The sequence below is a fragment of the Chelonoidis abingdonii genome, chromosome 1, assembly GCF_003597395.2.
Source record: "Chelonoidis abingdonii isolate Lonesome George chromosome 1, CheloAbing_2.0, whole genome shotgun sequence".
Taxonomy (NCBI): Eukaryota; Metazoa; Chordata; order Testudines; family Testudinidae; genus Chelonoidis; species Chelonoidis abingdonii.
This window is the reverse complement of record NC_133769.1, coordinates 28,302,202-28,319,575: the sequence shown is the minus strand read 5'-3', so window position 1 is coordinate 28,319,575 and position 17,374 is coordinate 28,302,202. Positions and strand designations below refer to the sequence as shown.

General features: G+C 42.1%; 1 protein-coding gene across 10 annotated transcripts in view; it reads left to right on the top strand.

Moving 5' to 3' along the window:
* The window catches only part of SRPK2 (SRSF protein kinase 2), a 323,924-nt gene that overhangs the window by 255,445 nt on the left and 51,105 nt on the right, over positions 1–17,374 (top strand). For all 10 annotated transcript variants that reach the window (XM_075064668.1, XM_075064662.1, XM_032787351.2 and 7 more), the window contains 2 exons: positions 16,387–16,487; positions 16,589–16,696. In XM_075064668.1, coding sequence (XP_074920769.1) covers positions 16,387–16,487; positions 16,589–16,696 — 209 coding nt within the window. The remainder of the gene's footprint in view (positions 1–16,386; positions 16,488–16,588; positions 16,697–17,374) is intronic.

Sequence of the window (17,374 nt, the reverse complement as noted above, 5' to 3'; positions counted from 1 at the left end):
AGTGAATAGCAAATAAATGAGTTCCTGAGAATATTCTGCACTTGCTGAGTTAGAGGATAATGAGACTGGGGAGAGGCAGAAAATACTAGTCTTAACTAGTGAAGGAAAAGTAAGCATTGAAAGATGACCAGTCAAGGGGAAGGAGAGAGAAGTGGTTTTGACACGTGATTTGATAATGAAATCATGGCTCAGAATTGATGCTTAGATACTACAGTGATGGGCACTATAAAAGAACCATAGATCATTTGGTGCAGATAGAACGGGATGGTACACTGCCTCCCAGGTGCCAGGACAGGAAAAAAATAAGGACAAAAGAGGTCCCCTACTGGCAAAAGAGATGGACTAGATAACTTTTAAAAGGTCTTTTCCCTCTTAGAATCTATGCTCCTAGAAAATGCTGGTGAATTTCCACTTAATACAAACATTTGGAAACCGACACAAGAAAAAAGATTTGATGGGCTCAGATGACTTTAGGGAGAGAAGAGAAAACGGCAGCCTATTGATGAAGGTTTCTTGTCAGAGGTCTATTGCCAAGAAAAACAGACCACATTGACATGGATGAATGAGGTGATAATGTAGAAAAGAAAGCTTTGGTTTGACAGAGCTTTGAAATGCCTTCTGCTAAGAGGCAGAGACTTAGATTATATGGTCTTTACTTAAGTAAAGGAGGTACCAGTTTTCCTTGTTCAAAACTGAAAGGGCTTTAAACTATAATTTGGAACAGAGTACAGGAGAACTTTTTGCAAAATTTAAAAAATCTGGCATATACTTCCAGTTTGAGTAATTTAAAAAAAAAATGAGAGAAGAAAGAAAGAAAGAGAGATGTCTGTAACTTAAAGGAACTCAAGATTGCACTGGGAGACTTGAGTTACTTGTCCATTATGCTCTCTAAATCTTTTTCAGAGTCATTGATTTTCAGGAAGCAGTTACCCGTTCGATAGGTATGGCCTGAATTCTTTGCTCGTAGATGTATAACTTTGCATTTGACTGTTTTAAAATCATCCTGTTTGAATGTGCCCAGCTTACCAAGCGATCCAGATCGCTCTGTATGACTGCTCTGTATGGCAGTGGCTGGTGACAGATGTTTAAGAGAGAATGAACAGAAAAGGGCAGTTATCAAATGATCCATTTCGTATCCTCCATGAATTTATCTAATTCTTTTTTTAACCCAATTATCCTTTTGGCCTTCACAACACCCCCTGGCAACGAGTTCCATACGCTTAATTTGTATTGTGTGAAGTAGTACTTCCTTATGTTTGTTTTAAACCTGCTGCCTAATAATTTAATTGTGTGACCCTGGCTTCTTGTGTTATGTGAAGGGGTAAATAAACATTTCCTTATTCACTTTCTCTACACCATTCATGATTATATTGCCCCCACCCTTAGACGTCTCTTTTCTAAGCTGAACAGTCCCAGTCTTTTTAATCTCTCCTCATAGAGAAGTTGTTCCATACTCTTGATCATTTTGTATCCCTTCTCTATACCTTTTCCAATTCTAATATAGTTTCACCCAATTTGCCTGGTATAGTTTCACCCAAAATTATCAGGGCATATCAAGTGGGGTCCTGCAGGGTTCTGTTCTGTTCAGTATCTTCACCAATGATTTAGATAAAGGCATAGAGAGTACACTTACAAAATTTGCGGAAGATACCAAGTTGGGAGGGGTTGCAAGTGCTTTGGAGGATAGGATTAAAATTCAAAATGATCTGGACAAACTGGAGAAATGGTTTGCAGTAAATAGGATGGAATTTAATAAGGACAAATGCAAATTACTCCACTTAGAAAGGAACAATCAGTTGCATACATACAAAATGAGAAATGATTGCCTAGGGACTACTCTAGAAAGGAATCTGGAGGTCATGGTGGATCACAAGCTAAATAGGAGTCAACAGTATAACACTGTTGCAAAATAAACCCAAACATCATTCTGGGATGTATTAGCAGTAGTGTTGTAAGCAAGACATGAAAAGTAATTCTTCTGCTCTATTCTGTCCTGATTAGACCTCAACTGGAGTATGGTCCAGTTCTGGATTCCACATTTGAGGAAGGATGTGGACAAATTGGAGACAATCCAGAGAAGAGCAACAAAAATTATTGAGGTCTAGAAAGCATGACCTGTGAGGGAAGATTGAAAAAATTGGGTTTGTTTAGTCTGAAGAAGAGATGACAGGGCACATGATAAAAGCTCTCAAGTTCATAAAAGTTTGTTACAAGGAGGAGAGAGAAAGACTGTTCTCCTTAACTTCTGAGGATAGGACAAGAAGCAATGGGCTTAAATTGTAGCAAGGGCAGTTTAGGTTGGACATTAGGAAATATTTCCTAACTGTCTGGATGGTTAAGCACTGGAATAAATTGCCTGGGGAGGTAGTGGAATCTCCATTATTGGAAATTTTTAAGAGCAGGCTAAATAAACATCTCTCGGGGTAGTCTAGATAATACTTAGTCCTGCCATGAGTGCAGGGGACTGGACTAAGGGGAATCTCAAGGTCCCTTCCAGTCTTACGATTCTATGATTCCATTAGCTTTTTTGACTGCTGTGGGGCATTGAGCAGATGTTTTCAGAGAACTATCAGTGATGACTCCAAGATCTCTTTCTTGAGTAGTAGCAGCTAATTTAGACCCCATCATTTTGTATGTATAGCTGGGGTTATTTTCTGCAATGTGTATTACTTTGCATTTGTCAACAGTGAGTTTCATATGCCAGTTTGTTGCCTAGTCACCCAGTTTTTTGAGATCAATCCCTTTGTAATTCTTCACAGTCAGCTTTGGACCATACTATCTTGAGTAATTAATATTGTTTGCAAATTTTGCCATGTCACTGTTTACACACCTTTTTCCAGGTCATTTATAAATATGTTGAACAGCACTGGCTCTAGTATACCTCTCTGGGGAACCCTACCATTTATCTCCCTATTTACCTTTTTCCATTGTGAAAACTGACCATTTATTCTTACCTTTTGTTTCCTAACATTTAACTAGTTAGGAAGCCATGAAAACACCTTCCCTCTTATTCCATGACTGGTTAATTTGTGTAAAAGCCTTTGGTGAGGGACCTTGCCAAAGACTTTCTGAAACTCCAAGTACACTGCATCCACTGAATCATCTTTGTCCACATCCTTGTTGACTCAGAGAATGGTAATAGATTAGCAGGGCATCATTTCACTTTACAAAAGCCATTTGACTCTTCCCCAACATATTGTCTTTATTTATTTTTATATTTTATTTATTTTATATATTTATGTGACTGCTAATTTTGTTCTTTACTATAGTTTTGACCAATTTGCATGGTACTGAAGGTCTGACTGTAATTCCCAGTATCGCCTTTGAAACCTTTCTATAGATATGAGCATTACATTAGCTATCCTCCAGTCATCTGGTACAGAGTTTGATTTAATTGATAGGTTACATACTGCAGTTAGTAATTCTGCAATTTCATATTTGAGTTTCTTCAGAACTCTTGATGAATACCATCTGATCCTGGTGATTTATTACTGTTTAATCTATCCGTTTGTTCTAAAAACTTCTCTTTAATAACACCTCAATCTGGGACAGTTCCCCAAATATGTCACCTAAAAAGAATGGCGTAGGTTTGGGAATCTTCTTGACATCCTCCGCAGTGAAGTGGATGACAAAAATTTTTTACAAAAAGGTGAGGCACAATTTTATAATTCGGCGACTATAACAGCAAAACATTTTGGATAAGGTTGCAGAAAATTAAAAACAAAGGAGAGACTTTGCTTGGCTTCTAATCCAGACCCTAAACCAGAAAGTCTCTACTGATCCCATGTATAATAGGTGCATAAGAGGAAGACGTCAGGTAAGATCGTGGCCCCATTCCATTCATTGGGAGTTTTGCCACTGACTTCAGTGACACCAGGATTTTACCTGTGGATGTTTTGATCTGTTTCAGTTACCTAATGGTAAATCTACTGGTAATTTCAATCCTAATAAAACAGTGGAAGAGATAGTAAGAGAAGAAATCTGTAACCAGATAGGGGAAAATATGAATGGTCATTGGGCACGAGCATTAGGTTTGCATGAGCATCATCCCAGGCATAGGTCCTCAATTTAAAAATTAGTGGATTAAGAGACTACAGTATGGTAGATATTAATTCAAGATTTAAGTAAGGTAACTGACACAGAACCTCACCTTAATAAATTAATTCAGAGGTCTGTGAGAAGATTAAAAGAAAACTAAGCAAAATTAAAGTCAAATAAGGCAACATACCTAGAAAAAAAGTCCTAGGCCTTAATTAATAAGCACCCCCATTTTACCTAGTTTAACATAAGCCGAACCAGGGAACTGTTACATGATACTAGTATCTTAGCAGCCTCTTAACCTTAGCATTCTTGTAATGTAGTTTTGTGTATGTGTGTGTAATTTCTTATGTTTTTAAAAAAGTAAACTGAAAAAGCAGAAATTCTTCGAGTGCTGGTCCCTACGTGTATTGCACTGTGCTCCGTGCGCCTGGAGTCAGAGAATTCTTGAAAGCAGTATCTGTTGGTCCTTGCATAAGCCCTCGCTCTCCTTGTGCCTCCAACTGAGGAAATAAAGGGAAGAGAGAACCTACTGCCTCTCCTGTTCCTTCTTATTGCAGTATGGCTTGATTCAGAACCCCCAATGTCCAGAGCTTTGCCTTGTTTTATTCTTCGAGTTGTAAGGGTGTGTATAGTTTAGAATTTTACTCTGTAGTTTTAGCTAAGTTTTATAGTTAGATTCCCCATCCCGGGGAAGACTTCTCCCCCCACAAAAAGAAATCCTTTTATGAGTACTGTACTATGCCCAGGACTCCAGGCTCCAAAATCTGTGTTCTTGTCCATTCTCCTCCTCAGTCAGCGATGACCATCAGCCTTGTCTATACTGCCTCAGGGAAGCTTACATCACAGCATGGTGCAGTGTCTGCTGCTCTTTCTCCAGTTGTACCTCTGAGGGGCAGGAACTTTACCTCAAGGAACACCTAACATAGAAAGCCATGAGTCTGCAGTCAGACCCAGGCTGGGAGATTTGTCCCCCGCTGCCCTCGTTCATCAGCCTGATTCAGAAGGAGTACATCTCTACTTAGGAAAAAAGGATTCTGTAGATCCCCCATTTGGGTCTTGCCAGGAAGGCGGAGAGTGCTCTCATAAATATGTAAGCAAATTCTCCTCTAAGTCCACTTCAGAGAAGTTGAGTGCAACTCTCCCTGTGTTGACCAAGTCTTCCTTTTCAGTCCATAAGGAGTTAGAATGTCCTACATCTTGGGGTCATGACAAGAATGCCCCAAAGTCCAGGGCTCCATCGGTACCAGACCATGTTGTTGTGGCAATGACACCTACAATACCAACTAAGCCTAAACGTTGGGAACCGCAGCACTGACAAAAAGCATCCATAGGGGAGCCTCAACTTCCTTCGGTACAGGCTCTGCCTCTTCTGGCTTTGGTGCAAACTGTAACTGCTGTGGCTCTGTCAGTTTGAGGGGAGTGAGGGACAGGACCAGGGAGAGCAGAGACTTAGGCTACACCTGATGATATTTTTATCTTCCTGATCCCCAGTCTCTATCACTGTCAGGGCTTTTCTTCATGAAGGAAGGTTCTAACTCCACCAGGTAGGGTTGCCAGGTGTCCAGTTTTTGACTGGAATGCCCGGTTGAAAAGGGACCCTAGCAGTGGGCCACTAAAAGTCCAGTTGGCAGGACTGGCAGGCTCCCTGTCTGGCTCTGTGCGGCTCCCCAGAAGTGGTGACATGTCCCTCGGCTCCTAGGCGGCGGAATGGCTCTGGTGGCTCTATGCACTGCTCCTGCCCTGTGTGCTGGCTCTGCAGCTCCCATTGGCTGGGAACCACGGCCAGTGGGAGCTGAGAGGGTGGCGCCTGCATGCCGAGGCAGCGCACAAAGCCGCCTGGCCGCACCTCTGCCTAGGAGCCAAGGGACAGGTTGCTGCTTGCCGCCCAGAGTCCACACCCTTCACCCCCTCCTTCACCCCAGCCCTAAGTCCCCTTCTGTGCCCCAACCCTCTACCCTACCTTGGAACCCCATCCCGCACTCCAAAGCCCTCATCCACAGCCCGGAGCTGCCTCCTCCACCTCAAACCCCTCATCCCTGGCCTCAGCCCAGAGCCACTCCCACACCCCAATCCCCTGCCTCAACTGGAACCCCCTCCCACACACTAACCTCTTGGCCTCAGCTGAGAGCCGCCTCTTGTGCCCAAACCCCTCATCTGCATCCCCAGCCCAGAGCCTATACCCCCTCCCACCCCCAATCCCCTGCCTCAGGCTGGAGCCTCCTCCCACATGCCGAACCCCAAGCCCCCCCCTGCACACCAAATCCTCATCCCTGACCCCAACCCAGAGCCCACACCACCAGCTGAATCTCTCACCCCCTCCTGCATCCCAACCCACTGCCCCAGCCTGGTGAAAATGAGCTATTGAGGGAGGATGGTGGAGAGTGAGGGGATGGAGTGAGTGGGAGCAGGGTCTCTGAGAAGGGGTGGAGCAGGGGCGTGGCTGGGACAGGAGGCGGGTCAAGGGTGTTCGGCTTTGTGCAATTAGAATGTTGGCAACCTGACCACCAGGAGATGCAACTTACGGCAGGAGTCTGTCCCCAATTCCATCGTCCAGTCATGGTTTCCCTCCAGTGGAACCATCAATAGATCCATTCAGTGCAGAACAACCTGAAATTTTAGTCATCATCTTCCCGCTCACCATCACCAGTGTTTGTCATACTGGCATCTCACTGGCATCTCACAGGCGAGGATACAACTTTTATAATTTATTGTGCTAACATCACTATGCGTAATTCAGTAGAGATTTCTCACCTTTTCCTTGTTTGTATTTCCTCATCCTGCTAATGTTGGCGTGCCCTTCATAAGTTTCAGTGGTAGCCGTGTTAGTCTGTATCAGCAAAAAAAAGAGTCCATGTGGCACCTTAGAGACTAACACATTTATTTGGGCATAAGCTTTTGTAAGCTAGAACCCACTTAATCAGTTGTATGAAGTAAAAGATACAGGAGCAGGTCTCTCCAAGCTCATCATCATCAGAAGTAAGCTCTCTGCAGACTGGGACACACCAACTCAAAGCGTCAGCAGACCCTGCCAGAATAACACATTCAAAACCTACGACATTATCTCCACTACTACAATATTCAACACCCCCCACAACGCAACAAACAAGCTCCATGGATTCTACACATGACTATAACATGTGGACTACCTCATCCAGGGCACTAAATGCCCCAATAACAACTATATGGGTGAAACCAGACAATCACTACGCTCCCAAATGAACTCTCATGGAAAAATGACCACATTACCCATGAGTGAACACTTTTCATGAAACAATCACTCTATATCTGTCCTACCAGTCTTCATCCTCAAAGGAAACCTGCACAACACTTTCAAAAGATGACCCTGGGAATTTAAATTCATTACTCTGCTGGACACTAAAAATTATGAGCTGAACAGAGACACTGGATTTATGGCTTATTACAACAAACTGTGGTGGGCGATCATAGAATATCAGGGTTGGAAGGGACCTCAGGAGGTCATCTAGTCCAACCCCCTGCTCAAAGCAGGACCAATCCCCAGACAGATTTTTGCCCCAGATCCCTAAATGGCCCCCTTGAGGATTGAACTCACAACCCTGGGTTTAGCAGGCCAATGCTCAAACCACTGAGCTAGCCCTCCCCCATGATGACGATGATGACGACGATGATGATGGGCGATCACTTGTTACCATGTATGATCTTCCTTGGGAGTTATGGCTCCTCAGGTGGCTAATAAGGCCAATCCTTGAACCACAAGTTCTGTTACAATGAGAGCAGATGTTTTCAGGTCAGGAGGAGGTTGTTGGCCATGACTGGAGAACAGTTTCTCCTTCCTCCTGCGCCTCTTGTCCTTTTTGGCAAACAAGTTCGAAATGCAAGTGTCTCTCAGGTGTTAATATCAGTATTACATTTTTTTAGATTGTCGTTCAGCAAGTCCTTATAGCGCTTCCATTGTCCACCCACGTTACAATACCCTTCTTTCAGCTGAGAGAACAGGACCTGTTTTGGGAGGCGATGGTCTGCTATCTGAACAACGTGACCAGTCCAGCGGAATTGCTGATGTATGATCATTGCCTTGATACTGGTGGGCTTTGCCTCTTCAGGAACACTAATATTGATGCACCTGTCTTCCCATTTGATCTTCAGACTCTTATGAAGGCAGCGATGATGGTGTCCCTCAAGGATGTTCAAGTGGTGTCTATAGGTTGTCCAAGTTTTGGACCCATACAGCAGTGTTGGGAGAACAACAGCTCGATAAACAAGAAACTTGGTGTCTGTTCGAATGTCATGATCTTCAAAGACCCTGTGCTATAAATGAGAAAAAGCTACACTGGCACAGGTCAGGCGATGTTGAATTTCTGCATCAATATCTGCCTTGGATGAAAGATGACTTCCAAGGTAGAGGAAATGATTGACATTTTCCAGTGCCATTCCATTGATTTTGATAGATGGGGCATGTAATACCTCATTTGGAGAGGGCTGATAGAGCACTTTAGACTTCTTGATATTAAGAGTGAGACCAAGATGTGTAAAGCCCTTGACCATTCTGCCATGGGTGACCCTAAGGGAGTGTATGACTCCAGACAGCATCGCTCTTGGGGTCTGTAATGGGGCGGAACTCATCCCGGTGGCACCTTCTGCTGGTTGTCTCTGGGAATTAGCTCGTCCAGCCTCTGGAGCGCCCTCTGTGGGCCGGTGTCCCACTGCCACTTGCCCCCTGTGTCCGTCCCGGACCCGGTGCCCCATTATCTGGGGTGCTGCCCCTTGCAGTAACCCTTTTCTCTCAGGGTCTCCCGTTCCTGGGGAGCCCCTACCACTATCCCCACCTCGCCTCAGTATAAGGCTACTGCCAGTCATTGTCTAGCCCCTACGCCCTGGGGCAGACTGCAGTATCAGCCAGTCATCAGTGGCAAGGTTGGGTTTGGACCTGCTGCCTTTGCCTACCCCTGGGTTGCCCTCTGCAACCCTCAGTACCTGTTTGCCTTCTGCTAGGCTGTAGCCTGGGGTTTTCCGGGCTGGAGCCTCCCCAGATCCTCTGCCTTTCCCCAGCCCTACTCTACTCAGGTACTCTGCTCAGGTCCCTGCAGCCAGGTCCATCTCCCTCTACAGCTAGAGAGAGACGGTGCCAGCTCCTGGCTCACTGGCCTTTTATAGGGCCATCTGTGGCCCGATTGGGGCATGGCTGCAGCTGTGGCTGTTTTCCTAATATGCCGAGACTTGCTGCTTTCCTAGCAGCAGCCCTCTTGCTGTCTCAGCCCTCTCCCAGGGCGGGATTTAAAGCACTTCAGGGCAGGAGCGGGTGACCACCCCGCTACAGGATCATTGAGACACGCAAGCCTTTCCACCACTGCAAGGTGGTGATCCATGGAGAGGACAACAAACTGTAACCCACTAATGTCCTCATTTTGTCCTATGACTTCAGAGGTGTTAACAGGCCTCTCTGTCTTGAATGGTCTATACAATATGTGCTATGTACTTATGCTGCTGCTAAACAATCTGTTCCACCTTGCATTTTGTTGTGATGCTGGAAATTCCTTTCCCAGACATGAAGAGCTCTGTGTGGCTCGAAAGCTTGTTTCTCTCTCCAAAAGTAGTTGATCCAATAAAAGATATTACTTCACCCACCTTGCCTCTCTAATATCCTGAGACTGACATGGTTGCAACAAAATGGCAGATGAAATTCAGTATTGTTATAGGCAAAGTAATTCACATTGAGAAAAAATAATCCCAACTATACATACAAAATAAAGGTTTCTAAATTAGCTGTTACCACCCAAGACTGTCTGTAAGCCTGTGATTGCCAGAAGCTGGAATTGGACAGCTGGGGATGGATCACTTGATATATTGCCCTGTTCTGTTAATTCCCTCCGAAGCATCTAGCACCAGTGTCACGGGCACAAGGCAGGATACTGGGCTAGATGGACCACTGATCTGACCCAATATGGCCCTTGTTATGTTACTAGTCTTTGGTTCAGAATAGCTAATTACCAAGCGCTGTTGGCTAAATATGAGTATTTGAACTATTCCAAATTCCTGGACTTCATTGACAAGCTTCTGCACTAAGATAGAGCACAATTCCAGATTCTCATTGAGGATGGCAAGTTGATTGCGATGACCACTTTTCAATCAGTGGTTGATGCAGCAGATACATCTTCAAGGTCAATGGCAGCAGCCTTTGTGATGTGCCGTGAATCATGGCTTCACTCTTTGGGGTTTGCCAGAGAGGTCCAGAACATCATGGGGCACAACACTAATGGAGGAGATGGATCACTTGAAATTGCCCTGTTGTGTTCGTTCCATCTGAGGCGTCTGGCTCTGGACGTGGTGAGAAACAGGATACTGGGCTAGATAGACCTTTGGTCTGACTCAGTATGACCGTTCTTATGACTCAGGAATCTTGGCTTGTCCGTGACCCTTCTACCCATCCCCTTCAGTCTGTCCTTCTGCCAGTCATGTCTCTCTCCCAGTCCCAATCTCCTTGCTCAGCCAGTCCTAATTTCCTCCTGAGAGCTACCTGGTGAGTCCCAGTCTCCTCTCTCTAGCTCCCAGGGTCTTCATCCCACTTTCCTTCCCAGGCACCCTGCTGGGAATTCCAGTCTCTTTCTCCTAGGCTCCTTCTCTGATCTCAGTCTCCCCATCTCACTACTTCCAGTCCTCCCACCCAGGTTCCTTATTCCTCAATGCTTAGCCAGTCCAAGTGTAATCCCTCTCCCTTCACCCCAGCTCCTCATCTGATCTGACTCCTAGTCATTGTTGCCCCTTCTTCTCCCACTTGTTCATTCCCAGTCTCCCCTGCCTCCTACTGTCTGCTTGTCCCAATCATTTCTCTCTTCCGCGACCCCCACGTTGGAGTCTTATCTCCTCTGCTCTGGAGTCATGCTGCAATTTTTTCTATGCTGTTCGGGAGCCGGGAGGTGGGGGGCATGCATTCAGACACAGACAATATAATCTCCCTATCCTCTATTCTGATGCTACAGTAGCTAGGAGCAGCAATTGCATGATAAGCTTCTATTCAGCTCCTGCATTCCTGGGAGGTATTATGCTTAGTGCAAATGGAAAATTGTCAAAAAATTTAGCTACCAAAGTAAACACTGTACTAAGGAGATGTGAACTAAGATTTTTCAGAGGGTTGTGAGTTGGCCAGGTTTTGGTGCTTTTTCACTGATAGCAAAAGGCACATTGCCAAAGTGTGGTACTGCATTCAATACTCAAGCCTTAATTTGTCAGAAAGTGCCTTAACAGTGAGGTTAATTGGAAGCTTCCTATTGTATCCAAGCCCCAATTTGGAATACAGTATGAGGATTTCTGCCAAACTGAAAGATGGATAAAGGCTCTGTTAAATTTTTGGCCCTTATATTGGAAGTTTAAAATTAAACGCTTCTGCCAAGGATTTCTGAAGTAACTTGTGATTTTGGGGGCTTCATTATGTGGGTGCTCTTGGAACAAAAGGGGCGTTCTCTGGACTTTTAAGTATTGTGCCACTTGATGGTATCACAAGTTTGGCACATAGATTAAATAGTTTTGAAAATTGTGACCTGGATACTATGAGTGCCTATGTGTGTATCCTGATGTGAGCTTTTGAAGAATACTACCCTGATATCTATAAGAAAAGTGAAAGAAGATGGGTCCTTTGGGAGCACTTTATCTTTAGATATTTTGTGGACTTTTTAGCTTTCTTTTCTCTCTGTATGAATACGTTCATTCTAGGGCAGTCGATTAATCGCAGTTAACTCACGCAATTAACTCAAAAAAATTAATTGCGATTAAACGCACTGTTAAACAATAGAATACCAATTGAAATTTATTAAATATTTTTGGACGTTTTTCTACATTTTCAAATATATTGATTTTAATTAGAACACAGAATACAAAGTGTACAGTGCTCCCGTTGTATTATTATTTTGATTACAAATATTTGCACTGTAAAAATGATAAACAAAAGAAATAGTATTTTTTTCAATTCACCTCATACAAGTACTGTAGTGCAATCTCTTTATAGTGAAAGTGCAACTTGCAGATGTAGATTTTTTGTTTGTTGCATAGCTGCACTCAAAAACAAAACAATGTAAACCTGTAGAGCAGTGGTTCTTAACCTTTACTGCAGCCTGCACCCCTTTGGTTCTCAAAATTTGTTCTCGCACCCCTTATCAAAAATCGAAGTAGGTCAGTTCTTTAAACCTAGATATGTTTTTTGTTTGTATATTACAGTAATCTTTAAAAAATGTATAATGTTAATAAATGCATAGGTTTGATGAAACAAAGTAGTTGTACTTACGTGCCGTGCTTAATTTGTGTTTTCAATTATTTACCTTCTAAAAAAATCTGTCATGTCTCGGACCTCCAGAAAGGGCATCTTGCACCCCCAAGGGGTGTGTGCACCCCAGGTTAAGAACCACTGCTTTAGAGTCTACAAGTCCACTCGGTCCTACTTCTTGTTCAGCCAATCGCTAAGACAAACAAGTTTGTTTACATTTACAGGAGATAATGCCCTCTTATTTACAGTGTCACCTGAAAGTGAGAACAGGTGTTCACATAGCACTTTTATAGCTGGCGTTGCAAGGTATTTATGTGCCAGATATGCTTAACATTTGTATGCCCGTTCATGCTTCGGTCACCATTCCAAAGGACATGCTTCCATGCTCCTTTAAAAAAATAATGTGTTAATGAAATTTGTGACTGAACTCCTTGCGGGGAGAAATGCATGTCTTGTGCTCTGTTTTACCTGCATTCTGCCATGTTATAGCAGTCTCGGATGATGACCTAGCACATGTTGGTTCATTTTAAGAACACTTTCATAGCAGATTTGACAAAACACAAAGAAGGTACCAATGTGAGATTTCTGAAAAGAGCTACAGCACTCGACCCAAGGTTTAAGAATATGAAAAGTGCCTTCCAAAATCTCAGGAGCAGGAGGTGTGGAACACACTTTCAGAAGTCGTAAGAGCAGCACTCCAATGCAGAAACTACACAACCCAAACCATCAAAAAAGAAAATCAACCTTCTGCCTGTGGCATCTTCCCCAGATAATGAAAATGAACATGTGTTGGTTTGCATCGCTTTTGATAGTTATCGAGCAGAACCAGTCGTCAGTATGAACACATGTCCTCTGGAATGGTGTTTGAAGCATGAAGGGAAATATCAATCTTTAGTGCACCTGGCACATAAATATCTTGTGACGCCAGCTACAAGAGTGCAATGCGAACATCTGTTCTTACTTTCAGGTGACACTGTAAAGAAAGAAGCAGGCAGCATTATTTACTGAAAATGTAAACAAACTTGTTTGAGCAATTGGCTGAACAAGATATAGGACTGAATGGACTTGAAGGCTCTAAAGTTTTACGTTTTTTTTTATTTTTGAGTGCTGTTATTTTTTGTACATAATTCTACATTTGTTAGTTCAGCTTTCATGATAAAGATACTGCACTTCAGTACTTGTATTAAGTGAATTAAAAAATACTATTTCTTTTGTTTTTTATAGTGCAAATATTTGTAATCCAAAATAATATAAAGTGAGCACTGTACACTTTATAATCTGTGTTCTAATTAAAATCAATATATTTGAAAATGTAGAAAATATCCTAAAATATTTAAATAAATGATACTCTGTTATTGTTTAACAGTGCGATGAATCGCGATTAATTTTTTTAATCGCTTGACGGCCTTAATTCATTCTGTATACTACAAAATGGATTCAGAATGAAGGGTGTAATAAACTGAACAGGTTAGTCAAACACCTGTTAGGAATTGTCAAGATAATCATAGAAATGTAGGACTGAAGGGACCTTGATAAGTCATCTAGTCCAGTCCTTTGTACTGAGTCAGAATTAAGTATTAGCTCGACCATCTCTGATAGGTGTTTGTCTAACCTGTTCTTAAAAACTTCCAATGATGAAGATTCTACAACCCCCTTAAGTAATTTGTTCCAGTGCTTAAACACCCTTACAGTTAGGAAGTTTTTCCTAATGTCTAACCTAAATCTTCCTTGCTACAATTTAAGCCCATTACTTCTTATCCTGTCCTCAGTGGTTAAGAAGAACAATTTATCATCCATATCGTTATAAAAACCTTGTACCTAGTTGAAGACTGTTATGTCCCCCACCCCCCATCTTCTCTTTTCTAGACTACACAAACCCAATTTTTTCAATCTTTCCTCATAGGTCATGTTTTCTGACCTTTAATAATTTTAATTGCTGTCTTCTGGCCTTTTACCAATTTGTCCACATTGTTCCGAAAGTGTGGTGCCCAGAACTGGACACACTACTCCAATTGAGGCTTTATCAGTGCTGAGTAGAGTGGAAGATTTACTTCTGATCTCTTGCTGACAAAACTCCTGTTAATATATTCCCGAATAATGTTTACTTTTTTTTTTGCAAACGTATTACATTGTTGACTCATATTTAGTTTTTGATCAGCTATAATCCCCAGGTCCCTTTTTGGAATACTCCTTCCTAGGCAGTCATTTCCCATTTTGTATTTATGCAGTTGATTATTCCTTCCTAAGTATACTAATTTGCATTTTCCTTATTGAATTTCATCCTATTTATTCTAGACCATTTCTCCAGTTTGTCAATATCATTTTGAATTCTAATTCCATCCTCCAAAATGCTTCCAGCCCCTCCCAGTTGGGTATCATCCACAAACTTTATAAGTGTACTCTGTGCCATTATCCAAATCATTTATGAAGATATTGAATAGAACTGGACCCAGGATTTATCCCTGCAGGACCCCACTTGATATGCCTTTCCAGCTTGATTGTGAACCACTGATAACTAATCTCCTGGTATGCTTGTCCAGCCAGTTGTGCACCCAACTTATAGTAGCTTCTTCTATGCTGTATTTCTCTAGTTAGTTTATAAGGTCATGTGATATCGTGTCACAAATCTTACCAAAATTGAGATACATCATATCTACTGCTTTCCCCATCCACAAGGCTTGTCACCCTTTCCAAGAAGGATGTTAGGTTCATTTGACATGATTTGTTCTTGGCAAATCCATGTTGCCTGTTACTTATCGCCTTATTGTTTTTTAGGTGTTATAAATTGATTGAGTATTTTCTCCATTATCTTTCCGGATACTGAAGTTAAGCTGACTGGTCTAAAATTCCCTGGGTTGTCCCTATTCCTCTTTTTATAGCTAGGTACTATATTTGCCCTTTTCCAGTGCTCAGGGATCTGTCCCATCCTCTACAAGTTCTCAAAGATAATCGCTAACGGCTGGCTCACAGATCTCTTCAGTCAGTTCCTTAAGTATTCATATATGGAGATTAGTTAGACCCTGATCATGTAAGCAAGAACCAGCCAGCCAAGTACCTGAGAGAGAGAATGCTCGGAGCTCTGGCCTTCCCTGTCCAATATCTCATCTCCTGGTGTGGCCATCCCTGATGGTTCAGAGGAGGCAGATTTAAAAAAAAAACAAATTCCACTACCATTACAGAATACATGGGGGGAGGGAGGAATCACTACTTGACCCCTGAGGGGCTGTAATTTGTTTGCAGTAGATGAAAACCATATACACGTTTTGATTGATGATTTTTTCCATAACAGGTACAAGTTATGATTTGTCATTTTTTCCTCTCAAAGAAGATCCCTGTAATTATCTTTACCTTCTCACCCTCAAAGGTCTGGGTGCTGACTGTCTTCTCAGGAGGGCATCTTGAGGCTCCTGCTGGAACTTGCTAGTGCTAATGATTTAAACAAATGATTGACTGCAGAGATGTGAGGCACTTTTCCCTCAGTTCCTTCCAAGGCTAAGCACAATTCCTTCTCAAGAATCTCAGTTCTTGTTGGTCCAGAATGCAACACCAGACATGAATTCCAAACTCCAGTTCCCACATGCTAGTACATCTGAGCTACTGATAGACCACAGAGTTAATATTTTGTTCTTAGCACATAGAACCTAGCAATTTATAATCTGTATGAGAATCTTTCTTGTAAATTTTACATCTTCTATTTTCTAAACTATCTTTAATCTGCAAATAGCAAAATTATTATTGTGGAAAGAGAGTTGTATTTGTAAAGGGATGCTTAGCAGTATCTTAATAAAGTATCTGTTACATATTAGATATCTTCTGTCTTGAGTGAAATATTAGGAAAAGATTAAAATCGTAAGTAAAATGTTTCACTGGTGGTACAGGATGGGAATGGGTGAATTTTCAACTTCCAAAATTATGCAGGCTATAAAACGTTTTAATAATCTAATATAAGGTAAGGAAACCTGAGTGTCACTTTAAATTCTCATAACTGTCAGCTAATGATTTTGATGCCTCCAAGTTTTTAAGAAACTGGATGAAGTGTCAAACCAATGTTGTTTATTGACAATAAAAAGCATGCCATGGGTACTAACTGTTCTGCTTCTTGTTTGTACTAGCAAAAACCCGTGCTGCGGACTTATTGGTGAATCCCCTGGATCCAAGAAATGCAGATAAAATTAGAGTTAAAATTGCTGATCTGGGAAATGCATGCTGGGTGGTAAGTATAAAAATCTTATTTTAAATATTTATCCTTCATTGCTGAGAACAAACCTTTTTATTGTTCGTTTTTTTCCATTAATGCCATTCTTTCCATTTTAGCATAAACACTTCACTGAAGACATCCAGACAAGACAGTATAGATCCATAGAGGTTTTAATAGGAGCAGGTTACAGTACACCTGCTGATATCTGGAGTACAGCCTGTATGGTAAGAACAAGAATATGCTATTATTTTATTATGTCAGTCAAACTTTATTTTACTAAATAAAATCCTTTGAGAAAAATTGCTTATTTACAGTGGGGACCTGGCTATAATGGTTCTTATTACAAATTATATAATCACAGGAGCAGTGCTATAGCTGAGATAATAAACATATTTTCATTATAAGTTTGACATTTTTTCCCACCTCAACTTCTCCAACATTCTCAAAGTAGTAGCCTGCAGTAATTGTCCGTGCATGGTCTTTTGGCACAGAGGAATGTTTTGGGGAAAGTTTAATTCTTGTTCAAGTAGATGCAGCTGTGTATTCTATGCTGGTGTGTGTGCCTCGCATACTGGAACCAGCGAACTTAGCCTCTAGCCGTATCCGTAGGGGCAGAACTGATGTTCTGTGGCCATAGCCTCTCCTCATGCCCTATAAAGGTGACGCTGCCCTGACTCCCTCAGTTTCTTGTCACTGCCCATTGCTAGAGTTAGAGCTTTGTGTGTTGTCTTCACCTCACACTTTCGCTTTCAGTTTTCTGAGAACTTTTATTGTATTGATTTAGTTTAAGTATTAGTTTATTGTTAGTAGATTAGTTGGCTAATGCCGTTTGATGTCCTAACGAGGGTTTAAGCATTGTCCATTATGTAGCGGGGCCATCCCTAACAGTGACAACAAGGTGC